At 46.2% G+C, this 11,969-nt stretch overlaps 1 protein-coding gene across 16 annotated transcripts in view; it reads left to right on the top strand.

Moving 5' to 3' along the window:
• Positions 1-552: 552 nt before the first annotated feature.
• Positions 553-11,969, top strand: part of LOC105498757 (neurotrophic receptor tyrosine kinase 2) — a 376,720-nt gene continuing 365,303 nt past the window's right edge. Inside the window, exons 1-4 of one of the 16 annotated variants that reach the window (XM_011771075.3) lie at positions 553-851; positions 1,400-1,488; positions 1,755-1,963; positions 2,452-3,039. In XM_011771075.3, the coding sequence (XP_011769377.1) occupies positions 2,828-3,039 (212 nt within the window). In that variant the 5' untranslated portion in view covers positions 553-851; positions 1,400-1,488; positions 1,755-1,963; positions 2,452-2,827. Of the gene's footprint in view, positions 852-1,366; positions 1,489-1,754; positions 1,964-2,090; positions 2,297-2,451; positions 3,040-4,157; positions 4,246-11,969 lie in introns of those variants that run through there. The other 15 variants (XM_011771073.3, XM_011771078.3, XM_011771079.2 and 12 more) reach the window with 15 other exon arrangements.

The following is an 11,969-nucleotide window of genomic DNA, read 5'->3' as shown; positions in this document are numbered from 1 at the left end:
GGCCGTTCACCACTCAAAGTGTGTTACAGCCGAGCGACAGTGGTGAGACAGACCTGCTAGCCTTGCCTTCGGGACCTGCAGCAAGATTTTTGGGTGCTGTCCAAGAATTCCCGCAGTAACACTCAGCGCCCAGGATCTGTACAAAAAAGCCCCACTAGATGTTTTACGTTCCCTTCGTAATATTTAATGCTTGGCCTAGATCCGAGCATTCACTCTAAGGTTCGGTTTCTCGATCCTTCCCATCCCCAGCCTCTGCGGGTAGATCAGTGACTGTTACTATATTTTGAACGAGACTCCAACCCATTGCTCTCTCTGGAGCGGAGGATTGGCCGCCTTTTTCCCCGGGCCGGACCTCGGCGAGGCCAGGCAAGCCGCTCACTGGCCGGGCAGGGACGCGCAGGCGTCGGGCGCCGCTGGTTGCGCATCTGGCGCCAGAGCGCGCCCCCAGCGCTGTGCCCGCCGCGACCGTGGCGGTGGGCTGGTGCTCCGGAGCGTGCCGGGCGCTCTCTCCCCGCGCGGGGGCACCAGAGCCCTCGGAAGTGTCAGGCACTGCGGTGCATTTTCCCAGTTCGCTTTTAAATGACTGCGGAAAAACAGATTCCGAGCCGCAAAAGGGAAGACGGATTCTCAGACAAGGCTTGCGAATGCCCCGCAGCCGTCATTTAACTGCGCCCGCAGAACAATTACGGTTTGTCACCCGACCCTCCCGGATCGCCTAATTTGTCCCTAGTGAGACCCCGAGGCTCTGCCCGCGCCTGGCTTCTTCGTAGCTGGATGCATATCGTGCTCCGGGCAGCGCGGGCGCAGGGCACGCGTTCGCGCACACCCGCGCACACATGAACACGCGCAAGGTACGGCAGGGGAGCAAGGGCTTGGGATGCCCTGCATGGGGTGGGCATCGCGGGGAGTGAAGCTACGATCTGGGAATGGCTACATCCCGACAGGTTAAAGGATGAGAGAAAATGATGCGGCGCCACACATCGGACAGGCCAGGGTGGCCACCGAGCATTTAGAATACGCATCAGGCGCGCTCCCTTCCCCTCACATGTCTCTATTTCCCGGGCGTGTGATGGCAGAAAACGGCAGGAAAAAGACCCACTTAGAGAGCTAGAATTGTGTTTGGAGACTCCCTTCCCTCTGCAAAAGCACCAACAGGAAGCCCCTCCAAAACCACCGATCCCCAAATAGGTGGCCCGGAATGGGGGCGGTGATCCTTGGTTACCAATGCAGAACACGTTTTGGTGTTTACAACATTTATTTATTTTTAGGATAGCTTGCCCTCCCTTTTAGGCAGGGTGGGAAAGGAGAACGCGGGGAGGGAGAAGGGAGGGAGGATTCCTATAATAAGAATCAGCGCATTTTTCAGAGCTGAACCAAGCACGGTTTCCATTTCAAAAAGGGAGCCAGCCTCTACCGCGATTGTAGAAGAGACTGTGGTGTGAATTAGGGACCGGGAGGCGTCAAACGGAGGAACGGTTCATCTCAGAGGTACCTGGATGTAAATTCACACACACACACACACACAGAGGCACGCGCGCGCGTGTCTACACGGCCAGGATGTGTGCGTGTGTGCGTGCGTGTGTGCGCGCGTGTGTGCACTCCCACATGCTGCTGCTGTCTGCTTCTGGCCAGTGGCACTGATGCCTCCCTCCTCCCTGCTCGCCCCCAGATTCCCCTCCCCTCCCTGGTGCTTTTGTCTGGAGGGTGTTATGGGTTTGTGTGTGTATGAGCGCGTGTGTGTTTTTGGATTTCAGACTAATTTTCTGGAGTTTCTGCCCCTGCTCTGCGTCAGCCCTCACGTCACTTCGCCAGCAGTAGCAGAGGCGGCGGCGGCGGCTCCCGGAATTGGGTTGGAGCAGGAGCCTCGCTGGCTGCTTCGCTCGCGCTCTACGCGCTCAGTCCCCGGCGGCAGCAGGATCCTGGACCCAGGCGCCGCCGGCGGGCGTGAGGCGCCGGAGCCCGGGTGAGCAGCGCAGACAGTGCCCTCGGTCGCCTCGGCCCTCCCTGTCTCCCCCTGGGGCGGCCTCGGCTACTCCCCAGGTGGGACGTGCCGCGCCACCTGCCCGCGCCACCGGCACCCAGCGGCTGTGGCGGATTCTGCAGCATCATTCGGGGCCCCCGTCGCGGAGCCAAAGCTGCCGGCAGTCTCCGCATTCCCCTTTAAAGGGTCCTTCGCCCGGCCTGTACCATGGAATCCTGTCTCGGGGACCCTTTCCCTACCTCCCCTCCCTTGGCCTCAGGCTCGAAGAGAGAGTGGGCACACTGGTGGCTCCAGCGGCGTCAGTGCCATCGCGGGGCAAGTTGATTCCTGGGCTGGAGCTGGGCACTCATCCATCCACAGTCTCCCGGCTGGGATCGGGGTGGGGATGACGCGAGCGCAGAGGGAGAGTGCTCCAATTAGTGGTGTTGGGGGTCCTACACTCAGTCTTACGCGTATCTGTTTGTCCTCAGCCTCGAGGTGCATACCGGACCCCCATTCGCGTCTAATAAGGAGCCTGCACCCCAGAGAGTCCCGGGAGCGCCGCCGGTCGGTGCCCGGCGCCCCGGGCCATGCAGCAACGGCCGCGGCGGAGCTCCGAGCGGCGGTAGCACCCCCCTGTAAAGCGGTTCACGATGCCGGGGCCACTGTGAACCCTGCCGCCTGCTGGAATACGCTCCGCTCCGGGCCAGCTCAGCCTGTGATACGCTGGACTCCGCGCGCCCGCAGCAAGCAAGCACCGAGGAGTCAAGAGAGCCGCAAGCGCGGGGAAGGCCTCCCCGCACAGGTCGGGGAAACCGGCCGGTGCAGCGTGGGGACACTCACTCTGGCTGGCACTGGCTGCTAGGGATGTCGTCCTGGATAAGGTGGCATGGACCCGCCATGGCGCGGCTCTGGGGCTTCTGCTGGCTGGTTGTGGGTTTCTGGAGGGCCGCTCTCGCTTGTCCCACGTCCTGCAAATGCAGTGCCTCTCGGATCTGGTGCAGCGACCCTTCTCCTGGCATCGTGGCATTTCCAAGGTTGGAACCTAACAGTGTAGATCCTGAGAACATCACCGAAATGTGAGTTCCTGGAGCTTTTCCTCTTTTTTCTCCTTGCCCCTAGGGCCCGGGCTGGCCAGATGGGTAGGTCCTGAAAGTGAATGCTGTCTCAAGAGTGGGGAGAAGTCAGAGACAAGAGATGCAAGACAGGGTCATCTGTCAGTTACCTGTCTGTTTCACTGGCTTGGGACTGCTAGTGCAGGAGAAGTGTGACACTTCAGGATAAGTTTTAAATATAGATATACATATGCCGATTATATATGTATTCCTCGTGGGAAGGAACTCACTATGCTTTTTATATTTCAAAGCTCTGCTGGGTGTGCTTTAGGCTTTCCGCATGCACTAACTTAGTTTTGGGCATTTTTGTTTCATAAAGTGCTGTGTGTATGTTGTGTTAGAAGTTCCATTAATATTCACTAGAAAAGAGGTTAAAATAATTAACTTTCCCGAATCTGTTGAAGGAAGTGACAGTCTCTCCCTTAACATCTTTTTTGAGGTTTGAGTTAACCACTTTCCCTTTTCATTTTATATATCAGATTTTGCTTAGGAGATGGCATCCAGAGATGGCCTTGAAAATGATCTGTAAGAGGAGAAGTTCTGAGTGTTGAAATGCACTCGCTCAAAAGAAAAAATGTGATCGTTGGAAGCCTAAAAGCCTGGTTTGATTTAATTTGGACTTGACTTCCCAGAGATATGATTTTGAGACCACTTGGATTATAACTCTTAATTGCCCATTGAATAATTTCCCAGGACTAGGCTGGATGATAAAGTAGTGGGTAGAACTCTGATGAATGCTGGCTTAAGCATTGGACCCCTGTATCCCTGGAAATGTTTGAGCTTGTTGTAGCTTGAAGAAACAGAACTGTGTATTTCTTTTCTCCTTTTCTGATGCTTTGTGACAAACACATTACCAAGCAAGAACTTGCCAGTCCTTTCTCTAGCATTCCTGTGTCACCTCTCCTGGGCTGTTATTGTTATTTTTTCCTTAAGGATGCTGTCATTCCATACATCTCATTAACATGAGATTTTATTCATATATGTGCAAGATTGTAAGGCAAAGTTTCTCCCAGTTTTCCTTACTGAGTTTGATACTGAGATAGGCAGCCCTAAAGTGGGGCTTGGGCTGTGGCCTTCCGGTTGTCGAGTGCGCATGCATTTTTCCTTCCACAGAAAACATACAACCATGTTTCTGCCAACGTAGTTGACCAAGATAACCTGTTTTTTACTGTAAGTAAGAGACCTTCCTAGTCTCTATTGCCTGTTCTGCTGCTGATGCTTATGGTATAAGCCTCAGGCAAAAGGAAATGACAGCAGAGCAGAGGGGAATGTTCAAGCCTAGCATAGCTGAGACGTGTTGGGAGCAGCCAACTATCGGACTGAGTCCAGGGTGCTAGGATCTCTATCTCTGTGGCAAGGAGAGCAGGAGCAAGAGCGGAGAGCAAGGGTGGATAGGGCCCCAACTGTGGTGGTCTTGGACTGGGCTGGTTGAGGCTTACCAGGCTGGTCCAAAGTCTGTGGCCTTTTGTCAGAATCTTTTTCATGAGATGGGGTGTCAGTATTTAGATGGAGGAGGCCATATGGAATTCAGAGTGCTTCTGACTGTTTTGAGATCATGGGGAGTGTCTTACACAGTTAGATATTGTTGTGTGTGTGGTGGTGGTGCTTTTGAAATTCTGTTTTAGGAGACAGATGCATATAATGAAGAGAGAAATAAGATAGGGCTGATCATTTTCATTTTAATTGTTTTTCTCTTTGATAATTTTTAAGGCCATGATCTGAGAAAAAGGAAATAAAACTATCTTTAAATCTAAAAAATTATTATTTTAGACCTTCCTGATCTTAGCTATCTAATGTATATGAAATCAATTGATTTCAGCAGAGCTTTCTTATATCTGTCCTCACAATTGTTGATGCTTCTTTTATATCTGATGGCAGATTCCTATTTTCAGCTTTTTTAAAGTAGGTTTTTAAAATATTTACTAAAGCGTGTGTCATAGTTATTCATTCAATCTTGGCACTTCTAATTTCTACTTTGATTTTTTTCCCTTTTGATTTGAAAACCTCTTGGGGTTGTGGGAGTGGAGAGGTATATAGGGCTAAGTGTTGAGAACAGGGAATTAGGTTAGTAATAGTAGTCTGGCTGGGTAGATGTGAGTCCTGAGACAAAGTATGTTTCTCCGCTCTATCTCAGCTTCATGTGAGCCCAGCCAGTTTGTGCCCCAGTGCCTTTATCTGTAACTCATATTACAATACTTATTTGGAAAGTACTCCATATAATTGTTTTGAATTCTGCTTTTTTGACCTCCAAATGACGTCGGTGGATGCGCTTGTTTCATCTCATCCTTATATGACACAATCTGTGTTTTTTTTCTTACATGTTAATATTTGCTTAAACAACTTTTAAATTCTTGGCCAGTGGATACCAGCTACAGTTGGAACCAAATTGTACATATTTTAAAACTTTGATATTAGGCCCAGTGGTATTCCTAAAATAACCTGTCGTAAAGTTCTGGTTTAATGGCATGTAGCTGAAGTTACGTGCTCCTATTTTTTTAAAAATAGAAATAATGTATTGAATAAACTGTGATTACCAACACACAACTTGCTGAAACAACAGTTTACCACATCATTAAAAAATGGTGTCTCTTTTAGCATCTATATATTAAACCATCCTGCCCTTAGGGTTCTAAGAACACAAATAGCGGAACATTTAAAAAATGTATAGATTAAGAGGTAGGATCTTTTTGTGTTGTTGTTTTTACATGCATGCTTTAAGCTAAGCTGACATTTTGTCCTCAGAGTCATTGAACCTATATTAAAAATCTTCCCATCACAGTACCTGTTTTATATTTTTTGCTCACTAATGTGACATAACCAGATCAGTATCTATCTATAGGTATGTATAACGCCTGCTCTGCATCACACTGCTAAGTGGCAGCTCCTGTTATTTGGAAATGGTTATACCACAGCAGCATTAAAATGAATTTAAACACAGTACCAATGTCACATGCAATGGAATTCAAGAGTGAAGCCTGTTGTTGGAATTATGTAACTGGCCGTTTAAATCCCAGTTGTACTAAGTGCCAGAGTGCATTGCAAAGGACAATTTCTGTTTCACCCAAGTGGTAAAAGGCACAGTCAAAAGAAGTCATGCATTTTTTTAGCTGTGGTAAAAAAAAAAAAAATACATAACCTAAAATTTACCATCTTACAGTTCGGTAGTGTTCTGTCTATCCATGTTTTTGTGGAAGGGTGTGCATTTTTATGTTGCACATGCTTTATGAAGACCAACACGGATCTTTTTTTGAGTTTCTTCAGTGGTATTCTCTGATTTGGGGGTAATATTTGAGACAAGCCTTATATTTTTCCTCTTAGCACAACCTAAATAGAATTTGAAGCTTCTCCTATCACAGACTCTATGTGCAATTTATTGTTGGCCTGGTTAAGCAGCTGTGATGTTGTGTCATTAATACATTGATTTTGGCCCTCTTACTTTAGTAAGCTTTGCCATGGCAATTAATTGTACTTAAAAAAATCCTGGCATTCACAAAGATTCAGTGATAGGCATCAGTTTTTATTACTCTGATGTTTACTTCTCAGCCCCTCCATTGGGGATTTTAGAACTTTGGATTGTGGCTTATATGCGTTTAAGAGCCATGTATTTAAATTTGGAGCATGGTTGCGTAAGCCACACTAGACTTGTTAATAAATAAGGCAGTCTAATTTACATCATTCATTATTTAATACAACTTGTAAGCTGGAGTTGAGAACATGCTGTCTTCGTAGTGTAGGTATTTACAGACATCAGCTTGGCACAACCGTGTGGACACTTCTGTTACCCTGGGTAAACCGATGGAAAAGCCTTGTGACCCTTTTGACCCTACTTTCTTCCACCTCCCCTTCCATCACCCATTATTTACTATACAGGAAAATGGGTTTGATTTTTTTCTTCTCTGAAAAGTGATATTTCCTTATGGGAATTCAGAACGCTGGAGTTGAGAGAAGAGCCTGGGTTGTATGTTATTACAAGTAAGTAATGGGAAGTTGAAGCAATGTGGTCCCAGCTCCCTAGCGTCGAGTTTAGGTCTGTTTAAGGTCTCTCACTGTTTCTATCCCATAAACCTCTGTTTGTGTCTGTTTCAATATTCCCTTATAAAGATGTTTTCTAAGCTGAAGAGTTGGCGAACAGCTGAGAGTTGAGGTCTCTTTCTCCCTAGGAATATTCTGTATGATCTCTTTGACTGTATCTAGGTCATAGGAGTATAAAAACTAGAGTTTTTGTTTAGCTGGGGAAGGGGAATTGAATTTCTTTTCTCTTTTACTTTCTTCTTCTTCTTTTTTTTTTTTTTTTTTGCCTTGAGTATTAAGCAAGTGAATCCAGTTTTAACCCATTGCTCATCTTAGGGAAAAAACATTATCAAACCATTATTGAATACCATAAACTGGCCTTATCCCTCTGGCTAACTTTACCACTTCTCTAGAGGGTTTCTTGTAGGTTCAGAAGCTATAGGGTAGGATGTGACATGAAAGACCTGCCTCTTGGAACAAGGCCAGTTTTTAGTCGCTCCTGATGCCTGTAATCAATGGGAGGATTTGGGGGAGAGACTATTGAGGTGTGGCAAAGTTTTTACTTGTTTGATGTGTGTTCGTGAGAGAGAGAGAGGGAGAGAGAAAGAGAGAGGGAAGAAAAAAAAGCCCTGAGTCTTGGATTATTTATAGTTGATCAATCATTTTTATAGTCTACTTGGTTGAGCTATTTTAAAACAAATCCCACCTCAAGCCTCAAATGGCAAAGATCTGAGCTCCACTGTGGCCTGATAATTTTAGCTCACATTTGATTGCTGATCAATCTCCATTAGAAAAGTAAAGGCTCCATATAACTGGGTGCCTTCTCACCACTTAACTTTGCTCTCTGGGGTGTCCGAAGGACTGGGAAGTCATAAATATTGATCTGGGAGATGAATGAGTGAATGTGCCCAAAGTTATAAAAATCTTGCAAAGAAAAATAATGTGTAGATACCAAGTTAATTCTTTATGTGTTTCAAAAAATAAAAATGAAAAAGCATATCATGGAAAGCTGGAGTCAGGAGACCTGGAAACTGCATCCCAATGTCACCACTACCCAGTCACTACCCAGTTACCTGATCTTGAAGCAGCTTTTTAATGTTTCTGGGCCTCAGCTTGTTACATGTAAACCGAGGGCTTTGGATTTGATGCTCAGACAAGTTTCTCCAGGCTCTGAGGTTTCCTGAAGCCTCGGTCATGGAGATAAGGAAGTGTATACATCAGCTGTGAAGGAAGGGGGCGATGCAAGGTGCTCTGGGTCTGGTGGTGTGTGAATTTGAAGACCTTTGGTGTCAGAGTGTTACTTGGAAATGTGTTCAGTGTCTGCTCTGAACTCCTTCAGACCATGTCTTTTTAAATGTGAGCTGCTAACAAGGCTAGTGGCATGTAAGTGCTGGTCTAATGAGTCTGAGGCCACAGGGTCAGTGTTCAGATGGGTCACTTAGAATCGGAACCTCAGAAAGAGAAAGGCTTTAGAAACGATCTGCTTCAGCCTCTTCTTTGCAAAAATCAAGGGCAGTGAAGAAAGTCGCCCAAGGTCGACTCATTAACAGCATGGTAGGAACTAGAAGCTCTTTCTCCTAGCATCCAAATGAATGCTGGGGGCCTTTGCTTTAGGGTGCCTCCCCTCTGTTCTGTGTTCTCAAACTGACTGCCTAATTCTGGCTCACCATTTTATTAGATTGGTGCAAAAGTAATTGCGCTTTTTGCCATTACTTTTGCACCAACCTAATAGAACCACCATAAATGGGGAGACAAGTTGAACATGGCTAAGTCTGTGCAAACTCATCTCTGTGAGAGACTAAAAAATTAAAAAGTGCATGAGCTACTGATCTGAAAGCAATCATCTTATCTTCATACAGGAAGAAATATATTTTCTGTTTAGCTTAGTGTGTGTGTGTGTGTGTGTGTGTGTGTGTGTGTTAAATTTCAAGTGTTCCTCTTCTTCAGGCAATTCATACACAAAAATCGAGCTTCAAAGAAAAGCCTTCATGAGTTGGCAGCAATTAGTTATGCTAACCTTGTGCCTGCTGGGCCATCTTTGCAGATTGGGGTTGGAGGAGGAGCAGAGCAGACAGAGTGAAATGAAGACTGTTGCCCCTGGAGTCTTTGCCACAGTGGGGGGTGCTTATGTAAGTGGAGAAACCCACAGCCCTTTCCACAAGGTCTGTGTTAGCTCCCCTGAAAGACCTGTGGCGAGAGAATACTTATTCTTCCCTGACTTCTTTCTTCCCCCTGACTTCTCAATGCCTCAAGATTGATGACCAGTCTCAGTGACTGAGCCAGTGAGCAAACTTCAGGATTATTGGCTCCCATCCAAAACTCATCCAGCTACCATTTTATATTTGTTCATGTTCTGCTGTGAGACCTTTCCAGGAAAAGCACCCTTCTGAGAGATATTTTTGGTTGCATGAAGGTTTGCTCCCATGGGACGTGAAGGGCCCTTTACAGACATCCGCTTACTTAGGTTTACAGTCTCACTCTTAAGAAGGTGGGGAGGTTTTGGCAGCCTCTGAGGGGCTGTCAGGTTTATTAGTTTGCCTGGGCCCCTTGGTAAAGCAGAGCATAATTAGGGATAGGATCCTATCTAATGTCTCACTTAGGACTCTGTCTACTCCAACCTTGTTGCCTAAATTTGACCTCGAGAGCCTAGGAGAGGTCTGGAGACTTGAACTCATGTTCACAGGTTAAACGTCATGCAGTGCAAAGGAGGTGGGCTGGTGCTTCATCTTCTGTCTGCCCCACCCCCCATCCTCTTCTCCTGTTCAGCTCCTGGGCAGTCTGATGTATATTGTGAAGAGATAAACGATTTGGTTTCCTTTGGTAATATGGCACCTTCTTGTACAAAATAAAACTGTTAATAATCACACACCATTTAGAGTTCCTTTTTTATGTCAAATAAGGACAAATTGCTACTTAGCACCCCATCCTTTCCTGTAATCTTCATATCCCAAGAATTGTCTACACACACATACATAGACACGTACCATAATGTTGTATGCGTGTACCGTGTTTTTATCAATACATAAATCTGTGTATAAAACTCTGCTGTGTGTAATTTGTTCAACTTAATTATCTTGAGTTGTAAACTTTTCTGAATAATTGAGAATGTACTTCCCTAAATCACTGTTTTAGTTTTGATTTTATCATTCTGGATTTCTCTTGGCCAGGACCTGGTGGGGCTGTCTTCTTTGTGAGAAGTACTTGAGTGTTAGTGCATTGACCCTGTTAGCTGACCTGGTCACTCAGAGACCCACTGTGTCTCTCTTCTGGTTCTTTGATCTCTTCTCAACATAAATGAACAATGTAAACGAAACTGAAAGGTATTGGAATTTTGGTTTCAACCTCTGCAGTGTGGTGCAATTTAAAAAGAAAGAGTCTTCTCGACGCTAATCTTTGTAACAAGAGTTGTTTCTACTTCATGTACCCCAGAGTCCCTTGCTGTGAGGTGGCAGAGGGACCTATGCCCGAATTGTCTGACTCTGGCCCACCGTGGGGCAAGTGACCTCTCTTTTCTGGGCTTGGCTTATTCCTCTGTGTGATGCATGTGTAGGGGTGGAGGGTGCCGGGCAGGGGAGTTTGATATCATAGCCCCTAGATTCCCCAGTAAGGTGTGACAAAAAAAACACACAACTACGGCGAAAAAAAAAATCCAAAACAAATGTCTCTCTCCAAAGAACAAAACAAAACCCAAACCAGAACACTCTTTTTAGTTTACTCCCAATTTTATTTCAAAACCCTGCTGCTACCACCCCAAACTCAAAGAATGTTATAGATGATGTTGCTCCTTGGATATTTCTTGTGCGCATCTGGTGCTATGGCCCGAATGTTTGTATTCTCCCAAGATTCATATGTTGAAACTCAGTCACCAGGGTAGTGGTGTTTAGAGGTGGGAGTTGATTATGACATAAAGGCAAATGGGGTTAGTGGCCTCATAAAAGAGATTCCAGAGAGCTTGTTTGTCCTTCCTGCTATGTGAGGACACACAAAGAAGGTGCCATTTATGAGGAATGGGCCCTCACCAGATATCGAATCTCCTAGAATCTTGATCTTAGACTTCCCAGCCTCTAAAACTGTGAGCAATACATTTCTGTTGTTATAAATTACCCAGTCTAAAATATTTTATTATAGCAGCCCAAATGGACTAAGGTACATAGGTTTGGTCCTTTCTCTTTGCAACTCTTCAGCCTCCTTCTGTTTCTGGTGGTGTTTCTTATCCCCTTCCCCTCTGTTCCCAAATCACAGACGTACCTACACAAGCAATCATTTGGCTGGAAACCCCTTTAATAGATTGTGAAGAAATCTTGGCTTGTGTACTTTTTTTCTGGTGGATGACCTGAGGGCAGACCGTCATTGTTTCAACTGAACCTGATTTGATAAGGTTAACAGTCAGAAAGGAGACAAAGTATAGGAACCTGGTATAACTGAAAGGAGCCCTGGTCAGGGAGACAGGAGTTGGGATACCCACTCTCTGACAGTATCGGGGTCTGGGATCTTGGTTGAGCTACTTGACCTCATCAGCCTGAGTGATTTCATCTTGAATCTGGAGGCTGCGACTCCCATGCATGCTACTCCTTGAAAGACTCTGTGGTTCTGAATCAGTCAGCCATGGACGCTAGGGTTTCCTTTTCTGTTCTAGAATTCACCATTGCCTCCACTCCAGGGGCAAACCAGAGTCTGCTTCAGTTCTTTTGGTGGCTAAACAGCAGAAACCCAACCTGTAGGTTTTCTTTAAGTCCAGCTCTGCCACTGAGGCTGGAAGGTTTTGCTGGTCACCAGCTTCCTGCCATCCTGGGTGGCAGCCCTTCTGTGGTTTCCCACTAATAGAAACAAATTTTTATTTTTTCCCTGGGATTAGTGTTCAAGACTTTTTCAGCCCATTCCTG

Source organism: Macaca nemestrina, chromosome 14 (genome assembly GCF_043159975.1).
Source record: "Macaca nemestrina isolate mMacNem1 chromosome 14, mMacNem.hap1, whole genome shotgun sequence".
Lineage (NCBI taxonomy): Eukaryota > Metazoa > Chordata > Mammalia > Primates > Cercopithecidae > Macaca > Macaca nemestrina.
This window is presented reverse-complemented; position numbering and strand designations above follow the sequence as displayed.